The 21,045-nt window shown below is 39.0% G+C and overlaps 1 protein-coding gene across 2 annotated transcripts in view; it reads left to right on the top strand.

Annotated features, from left to right (window-relative positions):
- Positions 1-13,995, top strand: part of ELMOD1 (ELMO domain containing 1) — a 62,209-nt gene extending 48,214 nt beyond the window's left edge. Inside the window, exons 9-12 of one of the 2 annotated variants that reach the window (XM_059418221.1) lie at positions 353-376; positions 3,229-3,279; positions 4,519-4,652; positions 12,588-13,995. In XM_059418221.1, the coding sequence (XP_059274204.1) occupies positions 353-376; positions 3,229-3,279; positions 4,519-4,652; positions 12,588-12,760 (382 nt within the window). In that variant the 3' untranslated portion in view covers positions 12,761-13,995. The remainder of the gene's footprint in view (positions 1-352; positions 377-3,228; positions 3,280-4,518; positions 4,653-12,587) is intronic. The other variant, XM_059418229.1, reaches the window with a different exon arrangement.
- The last annotated feature ends 7,050 nt before the right edge of the window (positions 13,996-21,045 follow it).

Below are 21,045 nucleotides of genomic sequence, written 5' to 3'. Positions count from 1 at the left end.
AATACTGAATAGGAGGGTTGAAACTTCAGGTACTTATTACAAGATTCAGGATGTTAAGTGGCACCGTTCAAGTGAGATGAGTATTTAAAGGGACTGATAACATCGCTGGTGTCCAGAGGATTAAGGAGGTAGGCATGGAAGGAGAAAGCAGAGTCTAAAAGAAAGATTTCAGAGACAAAGGAGCACAATGGGGGAACAGAGGGGAGAATGGTGGCCATGAAGTCAAGGGCCAATTGAGAAAATCCAGAATGCTGAGGCTTTTTTATTTTCCTTGGTAAAAAATCCAGATTCTAAATACTCTGCATTTCATTCACTTTTCTATATTCTTTTTTCCTTAACTGATTACATGAAGGGATATCACTAAAGAGGAAATAAGGTATTTTTTGTTTGCTTTTGTGTTTTGTTGCTTTTATTTAATTTTAGAATGAGTATGGGTAAGAATTTACAGAAATATAAATTCATGAAAATTTTTCAAAAAATAAACATTTTGCAACTTTTTAACTATTATACTTCATTATATTTAGGTTGTGTTTTAGTGAAGGAAAACCAGCTTAGACCAACCTAACAGAAAATATCAAAGGGCCTTTCTACATTCATGGCTGTACCTGATCGGAGACCCATGTTCAGCAGTTCACCTAATAGCTGAACATTTCACCACACATGCTCTGACCTCATCTACTGCCCAGAGAGGGACATTTTATTTGGAAGTTTTGTTGCATAGAGCAATTTTGTTCTTCTACTGATATTTCTGATTTCATTATTCAAAATAGTAGTTATTGCATATGAGGAGTTCTACCATTTTGCAGTCACACTTTTGTATCACTTTTGTCTCCTCAGCATACAAAGATCCTTGTTAGTGTTCATATTCAATAAATTAACACAAAATTTTATCATACCATTCTCAAAATCCAGAAACAGGCTAACTTTGCTCCCACCACCTTATTAGTATACTTATTCAAGCTTCATTTGGCTAGGTTCATTAAATTACACTAGGCTTTGTAAATTTGTATTTATAATCTTTTATTTATAAGATTACATTTTCATTTTCTTTACCTTTATTTGATTAAAACAGTAAAATCACTTAGCTCTTTCTTGATATAGATATTACCTGGTTAAAATCAAGCTATTTTAATTTTTTTAACTGCATTTTCTGAATTGCATATTTCTGTAATATAGAGATTCTGAACGTCCTCCAGTTAAAACTCTCTGGGGAGTCTGTGTCTAGACTCAGGTATTCCTGGAAGAGCATCAGAAAAACACATGAACCCTCAATGGCCATTGGGAAATGACAATAAGCTTAAAATATTTTTTTTGATTAATCATTATAGGATGATAAATTTTAGCTGCGAGTCATTCTCAAAGCTACGCTTTGTAGTTTTATTTCTTATGTCAACCATCAGAGAGGATATATTTGAGAGTTTATGTGTGAATACTCTTACTTAAGAAGAGACTACCCTGTGTGTGTGTGTGTGTGTGCAGGCATATAGGTAAAGCCACCATGCTTTTCTCCTCAACCCACCATAAAATTGAGTAGATGAACTTCAAATATTAATCACTTCATATTGATGGCAACTGTCAGTAAACAAAAAATCCAAATGTTTTTAAATGCTACTATCCTTCGTCAAGGTCTAAAATAAGTATATATTGACCACTTGTGATAGCAACATAGGTTCTGTCAGGCTCTGAATACTTCAGATGTTGAGCAGCAACATATATACTAAGGAAACTCCTGTCTACCAAACAGCAAGCATTATACACATCACTGTTATTGCCCTTGTAAACCTCCATCTGTTAAGTCCTGAAGAAGCTTGAGGGATATAAGTACATTCAATTTTAAGAGGAGAATTCTGCCTGCTGGATTGTTTGTTGTTGTTGCTGTTGTGTGTTTCTTAAAGAAAGGGATTCATTCCATTTAGTCCAGAATATCCTATAAGTGCTTGTGTGGAGGTCATTTGGCCTTTTATTTCCAATGCAGAAAGAGACTTTGTTTAACAAATACAGAGACACTATGTATTTATAAAGCTTTGTTAAGAGAAAATAGGTGCTTATAAATTTGTTTATTTAAAGTTTCTTAAATTTCACCCCTAACTCAGTTTAGTTCAGATATGAATCTTTTAAGTAAAAATCTAATTCCTTTTTGGCTGGTTGGTTGTCTGGTTTGTAGGCAGTTACACTTTCAAAAGACACGGCATATTTTAACATGAATGAAAGGCAGTTACTTTGAATTACCACCAGTCATTTACAGAGTAGAAAGTATATATAGTTAAATATCAATTTTGCATCATGCTTTTGTGGTCTTGTGCTGTGTGTATCACATGGGTGTGTAGTGGTTGCAGCTTACTATAGAGAAACCTACTTAGATGGAAGCTTAATGTTCATAACTCTAGTTCTGAAATGTTATTTAGTTCAAATGCTAACCACATTTTTTTCTGTAAAATGAGGATTACATTACCCATAAAGAGGAGTGGAACATTGTTCCTCTTTACAAAGCATTGATGGTATGGAGTGGGGGAGAATGGGAAGGACTTGTGAGTCCACAAAGTAAAGAATGCAAAGCAGTATTTTCAGAATACTTCTGTGATAGACCCCTTTCTACAATGACTATCCAGAATCTCAAATTACAAAATGGACTAAAATGGAACTGCTATGGTTTAGACAGAGGAAATGCCATAACACTTGTCAAAACAGAGTTTTTAAAACGTATATATCTTTCCTTCCTCTCTCCCTGCCTTCCTTCCTTTCACTAGTTCACTACTTTATTCATCAATGAACATTTCTTTGGCATCTAAAGTGAGCCAGACATCACAAATAAGAATGAATAGGATAAATGTCATGAAATAAAACCAGAAGAAATGCAAGCGGGAATTATGAAAGAGCAAGGGAGCAGCGTCTGGTTAGGAGAGACATACCAGGCAAAGGTTCATAGAGAAAGTATTGTTTGATAATCAATGACCTCATAAAAAAGTACTTTAGTGTTTCACCTTAAGGACTGTCTCCCATCGCTGCACTAAAGGAAATAGGGGATAAGTAGCAGGGCTTTAAATAATCCCATTTCTGAGCGCCACATAAATTTTACTGTAGATTTTTAATTGCTAAAATTTAAATTGGTTAGTGTTTGAGAACTGAGTTATAGACATCTCTGCATCTAGTCAACAGTTTTAATATAAACCTTAAAAGAGAAATTACCAATTAGAGATTAAATCCTTTTTTTTTTATTCATTCATTTAGCAAATTCAGCAAAGCAGAGTGGGAGAAGAAAAGGATGGATAAAGCAATTGGGTGAGTGTGGGATTTCATATATAAAGATTGTCAGTCAGAACCTGAACCAGAAAAATAAATGCCCTAAGAATACTGTAAAATATGACAAAATGTCCTGATAAAAATCCAGTTGGACTTTTAAAAGACACTGTTCATATGTTTTTGGATTTATTTGTGGGATTCTATGGTACTACTTTCCCTTTGACCAGCTAACAATCTTTACAGAGCTCTAACTACATGGAAATGATTTTCAGAAATCCTCATTTAGAATTACAATTGGTAGGGGAGGGCTGCTCAGTTGGTTAAGCATCCGACTTTGTTCTCAGCTCTGGTCTTGATCTCAGGGTTATGAGTTCAGGCCCGGCATTGTGCTCCATGCTGGGTGTGGAGCCAACTTAAAAAAAAAAAAGTGTATCTGATAGGGTTTTTTTTAAGGATTTTTATTAAGTATCAAGTTATTAGATTATAAATTTACTTTATTAGTTTTTTTAATGCCCCATTTTATTAAAAAATATTTCTAAATAGAGAACTCCTTTTTTTTTTTTTAAGTGTGCTGGACTTACATTACCCAGAGACTGAAGACATCAATTCCATTTAACTTTTGGTAGCCATGCAGAAGAGGTACTAGGAAATATACTCTGAATGTCAAGATACTTACTTAAATTCGGTCTCATTTTGAAAGTAAAATATGATTATGGAAAATGTAGAAAATATAGGAAAGCAAACCCAAAAAATCACCCCTATATTATTCCTCTAACTTAGCATAGTAACATTTGGTGGCACTTCATTTTCACCCTCTTTTTGTGCACATTTGTAAGCATATAATAAAACATAGCTTGTTTCATACATAATGTTTCCAATTTAAATAGTCTTTAGGAATACAGTACTTATTGGCTGTAATATACGAGATTACCGTAATTTATTTAACCAGTCATCTTTTTTTTTAAAGAATATCTGAATAGTTTCTATGTCTTTGCCATTATAAATACTGCTATAATGACTATCCTTGAGTATAAAGCTCTTCGTTTTAGATTTTGTTCTCTCATATATTTGGAAATGGAATTACCAAATCAAAGCATATGGACTCTTAATTCCCTTGGTTACATTACTGGCATTCTCAAGTTACAAGATTCAGGGTAAAGATTGGGTAGAAAGGGAATGGCACCCTACCACTCTGATAATTCTGCAGTAATTTAAAAATTAGGTGATTTTTAAATGCTTATGTGACACACAGTTGGTTTTGTGGTTTGTGCTTTGCAGGTATTCGTTTGCAATTGTGGGCATCAATATAACTGATCTGGCATATAATCTACTGGTGAGTGGAGCTCTAAAAACTCACTTCTACAACATTGCCCCAGAAGCTCCAACACTGTCTCATTTCCAGCAAACATTTTGTAAGTGTCCTATTGCTGAATTATCAATATAGTTTCTTTTTTTTTTTTTTTTTTTTTTTAAGAGACAGGGTCTCGCTATGTTGCCCGGGAGGTCACCATATCAATATAGTTTCTATGGAACGTTCTCTGCATGGGGCAAAGCTGAGAGATCTTTGTGATTTGGCTGCATGGGGATCTTTAAACTTCCCCTTTGGTTTTGATTTTGTTGTTTTCTCATTCTAATACCTAAAGTAATATTTTCAGGCACTGTGGATTTTTCTCTTTCCCAGCTCTTGCATGATATCCACTGTATCAGCTTCTGGCTTAGGTAGCTCTCTCCCTCTAATGCCGCATAGCATCGCACTTAAAAGAGTTCAGGTTCGGAAGACAGCCCGAGGTGACTCCCAGATCTATGTTTACCAGCCTCTCTAAGCCTCGCTTAAGTCAGGTATAAAGTGAGTCCTCTTCTCATAGAGTTGCTATGAAGATAAAGTGAGATAATGGATAAAAAGTTCTTATTAGCTCACTCCATAGTTAGTGTTCAGTGAACATTAGAAAGAGGAGATGCTGGTTTAGTGGGTGATACTGATGGCAGTGGGGCTGTCAATGGGATTACTTACCCTGCCACCGTGAGTACTGCTACAGAAGGAAGTATTAAGGAGGGGCATCCTTCAGGGTTACAGTTATACTGAGCTTTCAGAAGATAAAAACCGAGACTATATGACAGAGCCCTGGGATGGTATTTTCTATTCTTAGAATCCTAAAACCTGAATGTCACACCCTTATGGGCCACATACAGACTGGTTTGGAGGAACATCTAAAGATGTTCCAAGTCACCAGGCAACCCAGGCAATTTAAAGGAGAAATGTCATTTAAACCATGCTTCTTGCTCTGAGGGCCTTGTACCCAGGCTTTCTTAGAAATTTTCTAAAAAAATTTTAGTTTTTCTTCTCTTTTAAATTTTTCCAGCTCTTCTCTTCTGTTAATTTGCTGAGCAGGTCTGCAGTCTATGGTTAAGACACAGCTGTTCATCCCAAATCCACTGCAGGGGAATACTGGTCCCCACTTCATTTTTACAATGTGACAGAGTAAACGGCAATTTCTTTTCTCTAAACTCCTAACTAATAGTGATTATGTTACCTAGGATTTTGTCTTTTTTAGTGTCTGCTTCATCAGGACTTCTAGCTAGAAAGGGCACAGTCAATGCGTGCGTTATGCTCCTTTAGAAACTTCACTGAAGTTAACATAAAGGCTTTTTCCAAGAAATGATAAACCCACAAGGACAGGAAAAATCAGGAATGAGGCAGGAAAAACCTCATTTTGAAAGGTGGAAAACAGATGAAGTGATAACTGATTTAGCAGTCCAGAGAAAGCAAATCCCAAATAGGTAGTGTGGAAATGTGACCTGATTTATTCCACGGGAGCTCCCAAAAGTTTCAGGAATTGGCAGCATTGGGTGTCTCTGGAAATAGGGGTGAAGGCAGGATCAAAAACAGCAAGACTGCTTGAAAGTGTCTTAAGAAACTCTTAGAGGCCCAAATCCCCTTCCCTAGGACACAGCTTTTGTCCTTCCCTGCCCCACAGGAGAGGCTGGTGGATTATTCTTTAGAGCTAAAGGGTCTCCTCTGATCTAAGGACAATCAGGTACAGGTACTGGTGAACCACACTGGAAGTGATGAAGGGGACTGAGTTGTGCAAGCGGCTTCTCCTTCCCCATTCCTCTAACTTCAGCAGCCAGTCATGAGAATGACAGGGCCTTCTCTGGGTTGCCTGAGCAGCCCAACAGAAAAGAGCTTAAGATGCTGACCTCTGGGTCTCCCCAGTGGAACAGCCCAGCCATATCACTCTACAGTCATGCTCACACCCAAAAAGCCCTCCCACATGCACAGAACTTTTAGTCCCTGACTTTTTATTTAGTAAAAAATATTAAGACAGCCAAGGATTATCAGATGTCTCAGTGTTAAAAACATGTCCTCAAATTCTTTGACAATCCTCCCATTAAGAGGTAGGGTTTGTTCCTCTTATCCCCTGTATCTGGGCTGACCTGTCGGTTGGCCAGTAGAATATAGCAGAAATGACACTATGTGACTTGCAAAACTACATTAGAAAAGGGTTTTGCCTTGTTCTCAGAGACTGAGCTGCTTTTGAAGGCATGAGCCACCATGTAACGAACGAACTGATCTCTACATGTTATAAGGAAGTCTAGGATATATGGAGAAACCATACATAAGTGATCTCACTGACAGCTCCAGATGAGGCCATAGCCAACAGCTAGTGTCCCCACAGACATGTGAGTGAAGATACCTTCAAGTGATTTGTGCCACCAGATATCACCACCACACACTTCAGGCCTTCCCAGTTAGACTTCAGACATTGTGGAACCATCCCTCCTATTCCCTTTCTGAATTCCCAGTCCACTGAATTCATGAGTGTATTAAATGGTTGTTTTAAGCCACTGGATTTTGGAATAATTTCATAAGCAATACTAGATAACAAGAACAGTAATGAAAGCCTCAAGCATGAAAGAGAGTCCAAAACAGCAGAAATAAAGCCACTAGAAGAAAATAGAAACTATGCAGGGAGAGGAAAACTTCAAAACTATGTATCATTAGTACCTGCAAGGAATTAAGAAAAGAAATTGTAATTAGGAAACAAGAACAAGGTGCCAGAGAAAGAACATTCAGAAGATAAAAGAGTGTTCTTAGAAATTAAAAATCAGAGAGCAAAAATGAAAGTGCCAACAGGGATTAGAAGATAAAGCTGAAAACACTCCCAGAAAGTGGAACAAAAAGTATAGATGAAAAATAGAAAATAAAAGTCAAGATATTAAAGGACCATTTTAGAAGTCTTATATATGAATAATGGAATTTCCAGAGAAAGGAACAATGACACTAAAGGGAATCAAAGAAATAAATCAAGAAAAATTTCCAGAACTAAAGGATGAGTTTTCATAATAAAAAAAACCCCAGCATAATAGAGATTAAAATATATTCATACTAAGGTCCCTGTCACTGTGAAATTTTATGACACCAGAGAGAGATGATTCTAAAAATTTCCAAAGCTGCCACATGATGGGTTGGGAATCAAGGTGACACTGGAATTCTCAACAGCAACCTCTTCTGGAATACTCTAGAAGAGAGTGGAATAATGTCTTCAAAAATTTTAGAGAATTTTTTTTAAATCTAAGGGCATATGATTTCAATTTAGATTTCTATACCCAGGCGAACTTCCCAATTAAGTGTGAGAAAACAATAAAGACATATTTTAAATGCAAGGTTTTAAACATTTTATCTCCTTGTACCATTATTAGGAAGATCCTGAAGGATATGTTTTCACAAAGAGAGTAATCCTGAAAGAATAAATGGGGTCCAGAGAGCAGGAAATCTATTACAGGAACGAAGTGTAGAGAATCGTCAAGGATGAAGGTGAAGGGAAAGCCCAAGGTGCTCTCTGTGCAGCAGGATAAGAATAATAAATCTAGATTATAACAGGTCAGAAGGCTCTGGGAGAGACTCTTTGAAGAATATGAAACTGATGGAACATCTACTGTGTGGGAATACACTGCAAAGATGCTAGCATAGGTTAGAGTTCAGTGGGTGGAAACTAAGCAAATATAAACAGAGGGCAGCTGATAATACTACACAAAGAAAATTGTTAGAAAACATGTGATAATGTGGTTGGAATGGGTGAAAGGGAGCTACGTCTTCATCTTACAAAGCTAGTCCAGAATATCAAGCAATGGCAATTGTGTTATATAAAGCTATATATAATCAAATCTAATCAAAAGAATCAGTACAAGAATTGATATGTTCCTTCAGGGAAGCAGTAATTAAGGTAGGAGGTGCTGCTGGTTTTGTGGGTTTTTTTATAAGAAGCCTTGTTAAACTATGAGACTAAACTATGTGCATGAATAACGTAGATAAAAACAAAGCAAATTTAACAATACATATACTTTATAACTTGTTAATAATGGAAAATTAAAGTCCCTGAATTGATAGGCCTTCAAGACAACCGTAGCCCAAATGAGTAGCATGCAATAGGGTTACTATTTCCCACGGCCCTCACCAGGTTTTAGAAAGAGCAGCAATCCCCCTGTGAACTGGGGTATAAGCAGAGGGACTCGTGCCTCTCCAGAGGAAGCAAACTGTGCCCTGAATTTACTGTTCCTCTATCAGACATGATCAGTTCTGCACATTTCCTCTGTAATATTCTTGCAATTACCTGTGTCCTTGCTTATGTCTCTGCTGTCTACTAACTGAATGCAGTGAAGCAAAACCAAGATACATTCAAGCAACAAATACACTGCAGGCTTGGGCTGGAAAGCCAAATTAGTATTCTAAACAGGTATTTCATCTAGGTGAAGAAATAGAAGAAAATAATAGCTCTATCATTCTGACTTTATAGTATTATTCAGTGAAAACTGCACTGCCAAGGCGGTATGCTACAAAAACTGCATTCAATATAAAGCCCCACTGAACATACAGTTCCATTCAGTTCCACTGAAATGAAGTAAGGCTGGGTGTAGTGAGCACAAGGAAAATATAATGATCAGAGGAAGAAGAAAAAGAATCATCTTTCCTTTGACCTTCAGAAGAAGGGGCTATTCAGTAAGAATAAGATCCAGAGAAAGAGAATACACTAGGAAAGGCAGTAGGTAAAGTGGTGAGAAGGAGCTGATTTCTAGTTCTCCCTTCCAGCTTCCGGCTATATTGTGTAACTGTATACACTATTCAGATATTTTTTTCTAAGCCCAATGTTCTCGTCTGTTAAATGAAGATATATGTGCACTACCCACTCTACAAAGCTGTTGTAAGAATTAAGCGACTGTAAGCAACAGCCTGGCCTCACATTTCTCTCTCTACTTTCCATGCCATTTTGTTAGCTTTCTTAGGCTACTACATCATTAGCTGAAATTGTCTCCCTGGGTGTCCCTCCTCAGAGACAGAGAACTGGGGAGCACAGGAACTGTACCTTTTTTCTTGTATCTGCACTTTTGTTAACTGGCAGGTAAGCCAGCTGATCAATCAACCAAGTGGATAAGTGAACACTCTGTAATGTTATAAAAATGAGTGGAGATTTATAATTATAATATGTACCCTGGAAACCAAGCCACCATTTCTGCATTTTGATTAAAATCACATTATACAATCTCTATTTTCCCAGTGTGATAGCGAGAATCAGCAAGCTTGTACTTCACTTTTGTACCCTGAGATCCTGAGAAAGGATCCTGAGAATAGTGTCAAATTTTTAACCACCCCATTTCTAGTCTTATCCTTGCCTGCCTTTTGTTTTTTTCTTGCTTTTTAAGCCTTTCTAAATGTTTTTCTGTAATTGCATGTAAGGTAGAAAAATGGAGACACCAAATGGATCTGCATTCTTCTAACACTGTACCACAGTAGATCACCTTTAGAATGAGTTGCCAATGCACAAGCATACTGTGGAAGAGTGACCATTTATATATAAGATGCAAAATTAAATTCCTCATTAAAAGATAATTTTCACAGTGCCTGTTCATTATGGGTAAAGACCTTAATCACTCATGAGATAATAATGGGATTCTAATTCACCATGTGTGATTTTAATTCATAGTATTAGAAGCCCGACTCTATATACAAAACATTTCAAGTGTGTTTATTTGAGCTTAGAGGCCAAGTCAGGAAAATTATGTATTTTATGTAGCTCTGGAAGGAGAAATTGTAAGTGGTCATAGATTTTACTTAAAACCATAAAAAATGTAATATTTAGGAAAAAGCCAAGGGAACTTAAAAAGAGGGCATCTTTTAGAACAATGGATCTTAAATTTTAGTGGCCTGAGATTCATTTTACTGCACTGCAGCTGAATCTGGGTTGGGAGGTCTGGACACTCAGAAAGTACGCCACAGGATTTGTGGGATACTTTAGAAGTTTGCACAGTCACTGAAATGGACAGATGACTGAATTGTTTTGGTTGAATAAGGTGCTGAGATTAGAGGAAACTACTTCCTCTTGGTGTGCACTAAACCCCAAATAACAGTAAGTAGACTCCCAGTCACGGCACATGAGAAATGGTGAGGAGAAACAGGGATGCTTAAACTGGAAAAGGTAGAAGCTCAGGGCATAAGAGATATTTCAGTTACCTGAGTTGGAAAAGGACTGAATTTGTTCCAAGAAATACAGGATAAAAGATTTTGGCCCAGTGTGAGGAAAAACCCTTGAAGAATCAGGTTCTTCACATCCATGGCACAGGCTAATGTCAGTATTATCACCAGAAGAGCTCAAGGCTGGATGCTGCCTCCGGGACTCCCAACACCAGACAGAGCAGAGATGGACTGGACAGCCCCTGGGATTGCTGATACCTGTGGGGCTTCCTTGAAGTTCCCTGACGTTTCCCTGATGGTACCCATAACAGTAGCAATGGGCCCTGGGGTGTGGCCCAGAGGCATGTGAGTGAGGGTTGCTGTAAGTCCCCATCAAGAGATATTAAAAACAGACACATCAGTTAATATGCTTAGAGGGCCCAAAGATAATCCAATCCTTAAAAAAATGCAATGGTCACATACTGCATGGAGCACTGGGTATGGTGCATAAACAATGAATTCTGTTATGCTGAAATAAAATTAATTTTAAAAAATGCAATGGTCAAACCCCCATAAAAGTAAAATAAGTTTTCTCTCTCCTTACTACCTTTCTTTCTATAGTTATAGAGACCATATACTTAAACATGTAAAGCATATTTAACAGTGTATTTAACCAGGTATGTTTGTGGAAGTAGATCAGTATCTGGAAGTGTGTTGGGGGTGGGAAGGAATTTCACTTCTAATTCTGTATTACAGTGAGACATGGTAAGGATTTTTTTAAACATGTTTATGGACCTATGTTAAAAGCTTTCTCATGAGTAGCTAATTAATAGAAAAACAAATGGGGTTTTTCTGTTTTTTTGGTGTTTTTACTATTAGAATTGAGAATGTTTGCTCCCAAATTCTCTCCCCATACCCCTTATCATTTCTGCTGCTCACTCCTTCCTGTGGAGGTGGAAGAGCTAGGATTCAAACCAGGTTTCCAGCTTCAGAATCCATCTCCTATATTCTGCTCCTTCTAACGCTAAAACCAAGAAAAGCTTCTGTAATGTTCGGTTTTTTAAACTAAGATTATTTCCTTAAATGTTTTGTTCTAACATATAATGAGACACCTGAACTTGTAATAGGTTTAGTACATACAAATATCTATTACTGTGTTTTTTAAAACCTAGTCACATTTCAATTCTGAATGTGTGGGGGGGAGGGTATAGAGTGGGGAAACAGAACACAGTGAAAAAATTCAAATACTTAACATTTATTCCAAAAATGTTTCCAATCCAGATCATTCATTGATAACACTTTTGAGACACAGAAGTATTTGAATATGACATTATGCTTCAGAGCAAGAAGGTCTTATTAACAATTTCATGTAGTTTATTGACCAGTCTGTGTTGTTCAGAGTTGATTTACAATTTGTATTGTCTCATAATAAACTGTCAGAATGCATTTGTTTGATTTGTCAGAGTAACTTAAAACTTTACTTAAATCAAATATCAAGAAGGAAAAAAAGCTGAGTGGAGTAATTTTGAAAAATCAGACCATTATGTTAATTTAATCAGGAGGGGAAGGATGAAGTAGTCACTGTTGGCCTTTCAGATTATGTTCCAGATGTGATCCATATTCAAAAGATGGCGGGACTGATTTGTCTTCCTGGGAAGAGTGACAATAATTCCAAGACCAGTTGCAAAAATCTACACATTGGTAGCGTCTACTGCACTAGTTTTAAAGAATAAACTTTAACAGTAGTATTTGATGCATTTTGATCTCTTCTTTGAGCTCCGTGGTTGCTGTCATTTGGTCTGACATCTCTTTCAGCATTCAGTGATTTTGAATGTGATTAAGGACTTCTTTTTCCTCCTGCATTCTTCCTGCATTCTTACCACTGTCTTATCTCTACCAGGCTATTTGATGCATGAGTTTCATAAGTTTTGGATTGAAGAGGACCCCATGGACATAATGGAATTCAATCGTGTGCGGGAGAAATTCCGCAAGAGGATCATAAGACAGCTGCAGAACCCAGACATGGCACTGTGCCCACACTTTGCTGCCTCAGAAGGTTTAATCAACATGTAGTCACCCACGCTGGTTTTAACAGATACCCCGGAACACTGCCTCATTGTCGTGTTAGATCCCTGCTTAGGTCCCAGCTCACACACTGAATGCACAGTGATTGTATGCATGCCTTTTGGTACAGTATTTTCATCTCTTGGTCATAATTACCAGATCCACAGATACCACTATTTGGAGGATCTGTCATCCAGTGACTGTTCATATTGTGGCATTATGCAGTGTTACATTTGCCTTGACACCCAGGTATGGAGAGAGTTTTCTATTTTTTTAGATCGTTTTCCTCCCCCTCATAATTCAGCATTGAAGAACTGTATTTCTCTAGCTGTATTTTGTATGTAAGAGATTTAGATGAATCTTGTTCTGTGAAAGCCTTTTAATTTATTGTTCTGTTACATGACTACTGCTGCTAGCTCTTCAGGCCAGGTTTACGCTTGGATCTCATTCCACTAAAGTATATGACTTTCAAATAATGAAGACAGACAGACACACGATAAGCCAAACCATTCCTGCAAACACAGCCCCGCTTCATGAAAATGTAACGAGGCTTACACGAAGCAGATTTAGGTAGGTGCTGTTTTTGTTTGAAGAACCACAGAATTACATTGTATCCTTCCCCAGCTGCAACTGTGTCATAGTCATATGGACACCAAATTATTGTATTCCCATATTTTTACTGGCTTGGATGCCTAAATAAGTTTATGATGCTTGGAGCCTCAGAAAAGAAGTATGCATACTTCAAGCTGCAAAAGGTTTTTCACTGCCTGCCTCTTGCTGAACTCAGAGTTATACCCTGGCACTGTTCTGATCCAAGCATCTTTGCTTGGGGAACCCAGTGCTGACTGGCTTGTTTTCAATGTCAAGAGGTTACATCAAAAAACAATTTGCAAGAAAATGTGTTGCAAGAGAGGGACCTAAACTGTGTCCTTCTGTAATATTTCTTGAAAATAATGACCTTGTCTTGTGTCAGTGAAAAAAGTAAATTGCTTGGAAGGGGAAAAACATCAAATCATTCCAGAACTGCTAAAAATCATTTTAAAAACCATGATTTAGTTTGGAATTATGACTGTAGTCTGTTGAATAGTATTTACCATGGCATTTCATACCCATGGTATTTTATACCTTCTGACTATCAATTTTAGTATTATTAGACATTTGTGTAATCAGTTGCTTACTAAAATGAAGTCTGAGTACTGCCTAACTGTCATTATATGAATAAATTACATGTCATCCTACTGTAACGTATAGGGGATTTCATTTTAATATTTTTGTGCTTGTACAGCTTCTGAAAATGCAAATATGTGAGTGGATAGAATGTCAAAGACAGACAACCTAGAGCTGAATATAAATCACGCCATCATTCAGAGTAACCAGGTGTAAATTAGAGTGTGTCATGTCTGAGAGACTTCTTCTATTTAATCTTGAGGCCTGATGGTGCTTTAATGAAAGAATAAGATTCAGCTTCCTCTTTGTAACTTCCTATAAAGCCTGGTTTGTCTGAGAGACAACTGATAAAGGCAAGTCCCTTCTAGCTCCTCCGGGACTGTGCTATACTTTCTCTCTTAGCTGCATACCAGGTAGCAGCGTTTTGCACTGTGTCTAGTACAGCCCTGTGCCCTTCGATAGAATGGAGAAGGGAAGGAGTTGATGAACACGTCATGTGTATCGTGAGGAGTGACAAGAATATAGATTCCTCTCCAGGGTGAGAACGTGTGGACCTGCCAAACGGCCAGTCCTGGGAGCTGTGAGTGTGCCCTGCGCAGTCAGTACAGCCTCTGTCAGCCGTATGCGCACCCTGTCTCCTTCTATCCGCCACGGCCCCGTGTCACTGACGTGGCTTGATAGTATGTGACGTTTACACCAGCTCACGTCTCTTCTGCTCAGGTAGAGACAGTTGATGGTAACAAAGCTGAGAGTTTTCCCTCCCAGCTCCTTGCATCTCTCCCTGTTGTATCCTAACATGGCTGCACAATTTTAGGACGAACAAACTGCCAGCTCCATCTAGTTCTGAGTATTATTAGACTTCGTGTTCACACCTCTTTGTGAAAGATGTGTTCTACCCAGTAACATGAAGTGAGGTGAGAAAAAGAAGAGGAGAAGGTTTCAAAAGCAAAAAAAATGTGTAATGTGTATGTGTTTTCCCCTTGAGCATTCTTAGCTTGCTTATCTTTATTCCACGGAACAAGTGTTGACCACTTAAAATGTAAATTATGTGGTAGGGCTCTTACAAGTTTTCCAAAATACTGCTTGCTATGATAAAAACACAATCCTATATATGCTACGGAAAGAAAACTCTTTGAAGCATCATTTTTGAAAATTATGACTTGCATTTGACTTTCCTTATCACAGTTCTTATTATTGTAACAGAAAAAGGTTTTGTCTGATAACTGACCATCTTTTCCATTTAAAACTTAAATATATACCTATTTCAAAAGGTAGGATGACCTTACAATATATCTTCCGAGGCTCAAGACTTTTAAGAGAAAAAGAGGATACTGTTACTAATTTCTTTAGAACAACAGTGTGAACTGGGACAGTATAAGTAAACTGAAATGTTAGGTGCCTGAGAGAGACCAAGGAACAGACATAAGTAGGCACCGTCTACACACAGCTCGGACTCATGCGACCTGATTTATTCAAATTGAAGCCTCTGGCAGAAGTACATCACAGGGATACAGACACTTTGATATCTAAGATACTACCCAACATCTTAAAGACCCATAAGAGGCACAAGCTTTATCTGAGAAGCTCACATGAATAGACTAGGCTTATTTATAGAAAGTCAGCATCAAGAAACAAAACCCAGCAATCAAACTCCATGGCCCTAAATTATCTTCATCTGTGAACAGATGGGGCCAGAACCAAACTGAAGAAATATCAGGGGCAGACCAGAGTTGGGGAAATGTGGGGATCAGGCATGAGAAACAGAAGGAAAAGGGGACAGGAAAAAAAAGTGTCAGCTAGGCCCATAACCATACCTAGGAAACTTTGAGCCTCAGTGACATACTGTATCAAAGTAATGCCTCTAACTCTTCAGGGAGCTTAAAGTAACTGCTATAATCTGGAAATAAAATGGCAGAAAAGCAGAATCAAGTACAACATCAAGTCCTAGAATGACGCAGGTCCTAGTATGGAGTCCATTTCAAGACTGAACTGTAGTGAGTGCTGATGCTATGTGCCAGGACCATGCTAGCCTTTATTTGCATTAGTTCATCTCCCCAAAAGCATACAAAGTAAAATTGCTTCCTTTGTTTTTCAGACAAACAGGTTTATAGAGTCAAATATATTTTCACACGTCTCAAGAGAGAGAGATATCACCTCACACAGCAAAATCTTGGTGAGGACGTGAAGAAAAGGGAACCTGGGTACACAATGGGTGGGAATGCAAACTCGTGTAGCTACTCTGGAAAACAGTGTGGAGGATCCTCAAAAAATTAAAAATAGAGCTATTCTATGATCCAGCAATTCCATTTCTGGGTATTTATTCAAAGGAAATGAAAGCACTAACTCAAAAAGGTATCTGCAACCCCAACTTTACTACAGCATTACTTAAAATACTTAAAATAGCCAAGACATGAAAACAACTCAACTGTTCATCAAATGATGAAATATATATATATATGCCATGTTTTCTTATTCATATATTTTACATACACAAACATGCATGCATGTGTGTGTGTGCGCGCACACACACACACACACACACAGGAATATTATTCGGCCATAAAAAAGAAGGAAATTCTGGGATGCCTGGGTGGCTCAGTTGGTTAAGCAGCTGCCTTCGGCTCAGGTCATGATCTCAGCGTCCTGGGATCGAGTCCCACATCGGGCTCCTTGCTCAGCAGGGAGCCTGCTTCTCCCTCTGCCTCTGCCTGCCATTCTGTCTGCCTGTGCTTGCTCTCTCCCCCTCTCTCTCTCTGATAAATAAATAAAAAATCTTAAAAAAAAAAAAAAAGAAGAAGGAAATTCTGATATTTGTGACAACATGGATGGAACCTGAGGACATTATGCTAAGTGAAATAAGTCAAAGAAAGGCAAATACCTTATGATCTCACTTACATGCAGAATCTAAAAAAACAAAACAAAACAAAACAACCCTGAACTCACAGATACAGATACAGATACATATTGTGGTTGCCAGAGCAGGTGGTAGAGGCTGGGTGAAATGGGTAAAGGTGGTCAAGAAGTACAAAAAAGAAGTAGTAAATGGCACAGCTAGATCTTGAATCCCTTAAGCCCTGACTTTTAATCATCATGTTGCTCCCTAACTGGAATTGTTCTCTACTGCTCAGGGTGGATTATAAACTTAAGTACATAACCTCTCCTGCAAGTGATGATATATATACAAATAACAGTTCTTGCTCAGGTGTCTTTAGGATGAATTCATACATTGCAGATCACAAATGCTGTCATACTGTCCCTCAGGAATTTCCCCATTTTTGGTTAGAATTTCTTCCTTGATACACAAAGAACAATTTTGATAGGATTGTGAGCTCTCTCTCCTAATCTGTCTCTCCCCCGAGAGTCCTGGAAGTCACCTCCAGTCTCCGCTGTGGGAAGCTTCAGTGAGGTTCCTCCGTGGTCCTGTTGAGCCTGGGCTGCAATATGCTCACATAGATGCTTAGGACAGAGGGCAGGGCAAAGTTACAAAAAATAAAATCCTGACTCAGTGCCTTCCTATTATTTTATGTTACATACCTGGCACTGTGGTTGGATTTGCAAAGGGGCTATAGATGAAAAGTTTATGGTGGGGCGCCTGGCTGGTTCAGCTGGGTAAGCGTCCAGCTCTTGGTTTTGGCTCAGGTCATGATCTCAGGATCATGAGATCAAAACCCACGTCTGGCTCTGCACTCAGCAAGGAGTCTGCCTGAGATTCTCTCTCTTCCTCTGCCACTCCCCCTACTCGTGTAGGCGTGCTCTCTCTATCTCTGTCTCAAATAAATGTTTATAGCAATGAGAAAAGTGTGGCACAGAGAAGAGAAAGCTGAGATATAGCTTGTAAAGCAACAGCTGAACCCTCTCCATCATGCAAGGTGGGTTAAGGGAGGTCCCTTAAGACTGCCACCTACCATAACAATAGTTCAGATGCATTACACAGCATCGCAAGACTTTATTAGGGACATTTCTAAAGAGGAAAGAATATATGAGTATGTTCCATGTCCCAAGGCATACCAAGGCCTGTGTGCTATGCCAGACACACTGTAGGTCTGAGTTCGGGTGAAGAACCCCAGGTTCCTGTTGCCCTTGCTTGCTTTAGGGCAAGCCTGAAAGCAACCATGGGGAGGTGGTGATCTGACAGCATCACTTAGTACCCAGGCAGTCTGGATCTGGCTGCCAGCCGTCCACCCCTGCAGACCATGGGGTGTGTGGGATGTTGCCCCTGGGAAGGAAATCTCTGGTCCTAATGGAAGGAGAGCATAGATACAACCCCTTCCGAAGGGAGAGAAAAGAGCCTTCAGGCACAGATAGTTGGGTCAAGGAGCCCAAAGAGAGCTTTTGAGTTCTTTTTTGACAAATCTCATCACATCACACCCATACACTTACATTTTAAATATATTAGCTCTTCTGCGCCAAGTGTGTAGCAATTAACATGGAAGAGGGACATCAGCAGCCTCTAGGTGTATGATACTAACAGTTACATAATCTGCTTTTGGTTGAGTTTTTACTATTTCTGCAAAGTACAGCAGGAAAAAACTGGCAGTCAGAAGACCCATATTGCAGCATACCTGCTGCTAGCCTTCATTAGGTCAATGACTTGTCCTCTGTGACTTTGCTTTTATCATCCATAACAGAAAAATAATAATGACAGCTCCACTTCAGAGGATTATTGTCAAGAGTAAAAATCAAATAAGCTCTTATTAATTAAAGTGCTAGGGAAACTCCAAAGTACTGGTTAAAGACATGTTTAATTATGGTTAGTATTTATCCATTAGGTTTTTGGCTGTGAGATTACTCTAAAAGAAAATTAAGCTATAAAATATGTCCTTGTAGCCAGTGTCCCCCATTAATTCAATTCAGTAAATATTTATTGAGAACTCACTTTGTGCCAGGCATCTCGCCAAGACTGGGGATAAAATGGGACACAAGACAGTATCCTTGGTCTCACAGACCTCATTGTCTAAATAGCGCCTTGCTTGTCAAATGTGGTCTTTGGGCCAGCAGCATGAGCACTGATAGAAATGAATCATTGCAGCCTCTCTCCAGACCTACTGAACAGGAATCATGTAACACTCTCCTCAGCTGGTTCATGTACACGTTTAAGTTTGACAAGCACTGCTCTAGAGGGTATCGATCCAGTCAGTCTCCACTGAAACCTGACAAAGCCTGAGCCTCAGCTGTTAATGGTTTAGAAATAAATCAAACATTCCCTTTGTTTTCCCACAACTTACTCTGGAAAACAAAGAAGGACTACATGTTCTGTTGTCATCTGCACACAAGTGCAGACAGGAGTCAACATGGAAAAGGAGGAGGACCGTGACGGACAGGATGCCCGTGTCCCCTCAGCACACTGTGTTCCCTTCATACAATGAAAACTTAATCTCCACTGTGATGGTCTTAGGAGGTGAGGCCTTTGGGGGTGATCAGGTCATAAGGATCCCTGGATAGGAGTAATATCCAGGGATATTCTCTTATAAGATTCTCTTATAAGAAGAGACATGAGAATCTCTTTTCTCTTTCTCTCTCTCTCATCCTCTCTCTCCCTGAGCACACGAGAGGATGGCCATCAGCAGACCAAGATGAGTGCCCTCACCAGACAATGGATCTGCTGACAGGTCATGATCTCAGGGTCCTGGGATCGAGCCCCCCATCGGGCTCTCTACTTAGTGGGGAGCCTGCTTCCTCCTCTCTCTCTGCCTGCCTCTCTGCCTGCTTGTCATCTCTCTGTGTCAAATAAATAAATAAAATCTTAAAAAAGAAAAAAATGGTTACCTTTGGATGGGAGAAGCTGTTTTTATTTTATACACATCTATATTTTCCAGATTTTCTTCCAGTATTTGTATGGTATTTATAATCCAAAGGAAGCAATAAATGTTTCCATGTAAATAACAATATAACACTGACAAAGAATAGCTCTGGAAATCTAAACATATGCACATATTCCTTGGCAGGAAAGAGGGGACAGTCTTAAATCACAGGCCCAGGTTGCCGAAGTAGTGAGAGCTAAGCCTAATAAATACTCCCAGTAAAAGCCTTGTCAGATGGCAGACCCCTGGGCTAGTCCTAGCCAGGAAGGACCCCTCCTTTCACAAAGCCATTACCTTGAGAGATTCTTATTATCTCACCGGCTCTGAGACCATTAGTATGTTGGTTTTTCCTCTTTAAAAAAAAATTTTGTCAGTAATAATTTCAGGCACTGAAGCAAAAATTCCAGACAGCACACCCTTTGCCAACACTTCATAAGTCTCTGAATAATGGCACCATGAATATTTATGTCTTGTTATTAGCACAGCTACAAGGAATGACAGTTTCAGCACCAAGTGACCATATTCGTTTTCATCTCACTGTTTGACCCTGAATATGCTTTATTTCTCCCACTCAGCAGCATCATACACCTTGCTACAGACTTGCATATGGCCCTGTTACGTAGGTGGAATGCTCCTAAAAGAAAGACTCAGCTTTCTTTTCCTGTGCAACCAAAGAGCTAGTGAACCATGCACTCATCCATGTATCCATCAGCAGATACTCACTGAGGACCCTGTGCTGGGCTCCGGGACACAAAGCTGACATGCTCCATGCTTGCAGGTCAGGTCAGGAGACAGACAGGTCAACAGCCCATTACACCACAGTGAGGTGAGTGCAATGAATGGTTGGCACTGGATCGTAGGTACAGTGGCAGATAACACTACCGGGGACAACACGAACAAAGGCACCAAACTCAAAAGACCACAGTCTGGGCAGAGCATGACAAGCAGTTCAATGTTGTCAGAGAGCAGGGAGACGGGATAAGAATGGCCTCAAAGGCTGCAAGAAAAAGCTGGGTCTTGAGGGTGAATTTAAGGATCAAAAGTAAAGGGGCAAGACTGATGGGACATTGGGAGTAGTCTAGGAAACAAAATTATGGAACCCCAAACTGGAACTGAGGGGGTGGGTATATGGAAGAGGAAACAGATTCAGAAACTACTAGAAAGATTAAATCAGAAAATATTGGTCCCTGATTAAAGGAGGAATACAGTACGCATTTGGATGAGTTGGAGGAGGAATATCAGGGTACAGGAGAAGGAGAAGGAGCCAAAACATAGAAAAATTTGCAGATTATTTTATGGAAATTTCATCTGTTTAAAACATGGTAT

The sequence above is a fragment of the Mustela nigripes genome, chromosome 1 (genome assembly GCF_022355385.1).
Source record: "Mustela nigripes isolate SB6536 chromosome 1, MUSNIG.SB6536, whole genome shotgun sequence".
In the NCBI taxonomy this organism is placed as follows: Eukaryota; Metazoa; Chordata; class Mammalia; order Carnivora; family Mustelidae; genus Mustela; species Mustela nigripes.
Note: the sequence above shows the minus strand (reverse complement) of the source record. Positions and strands in the feature narration are given on the sequence as shown.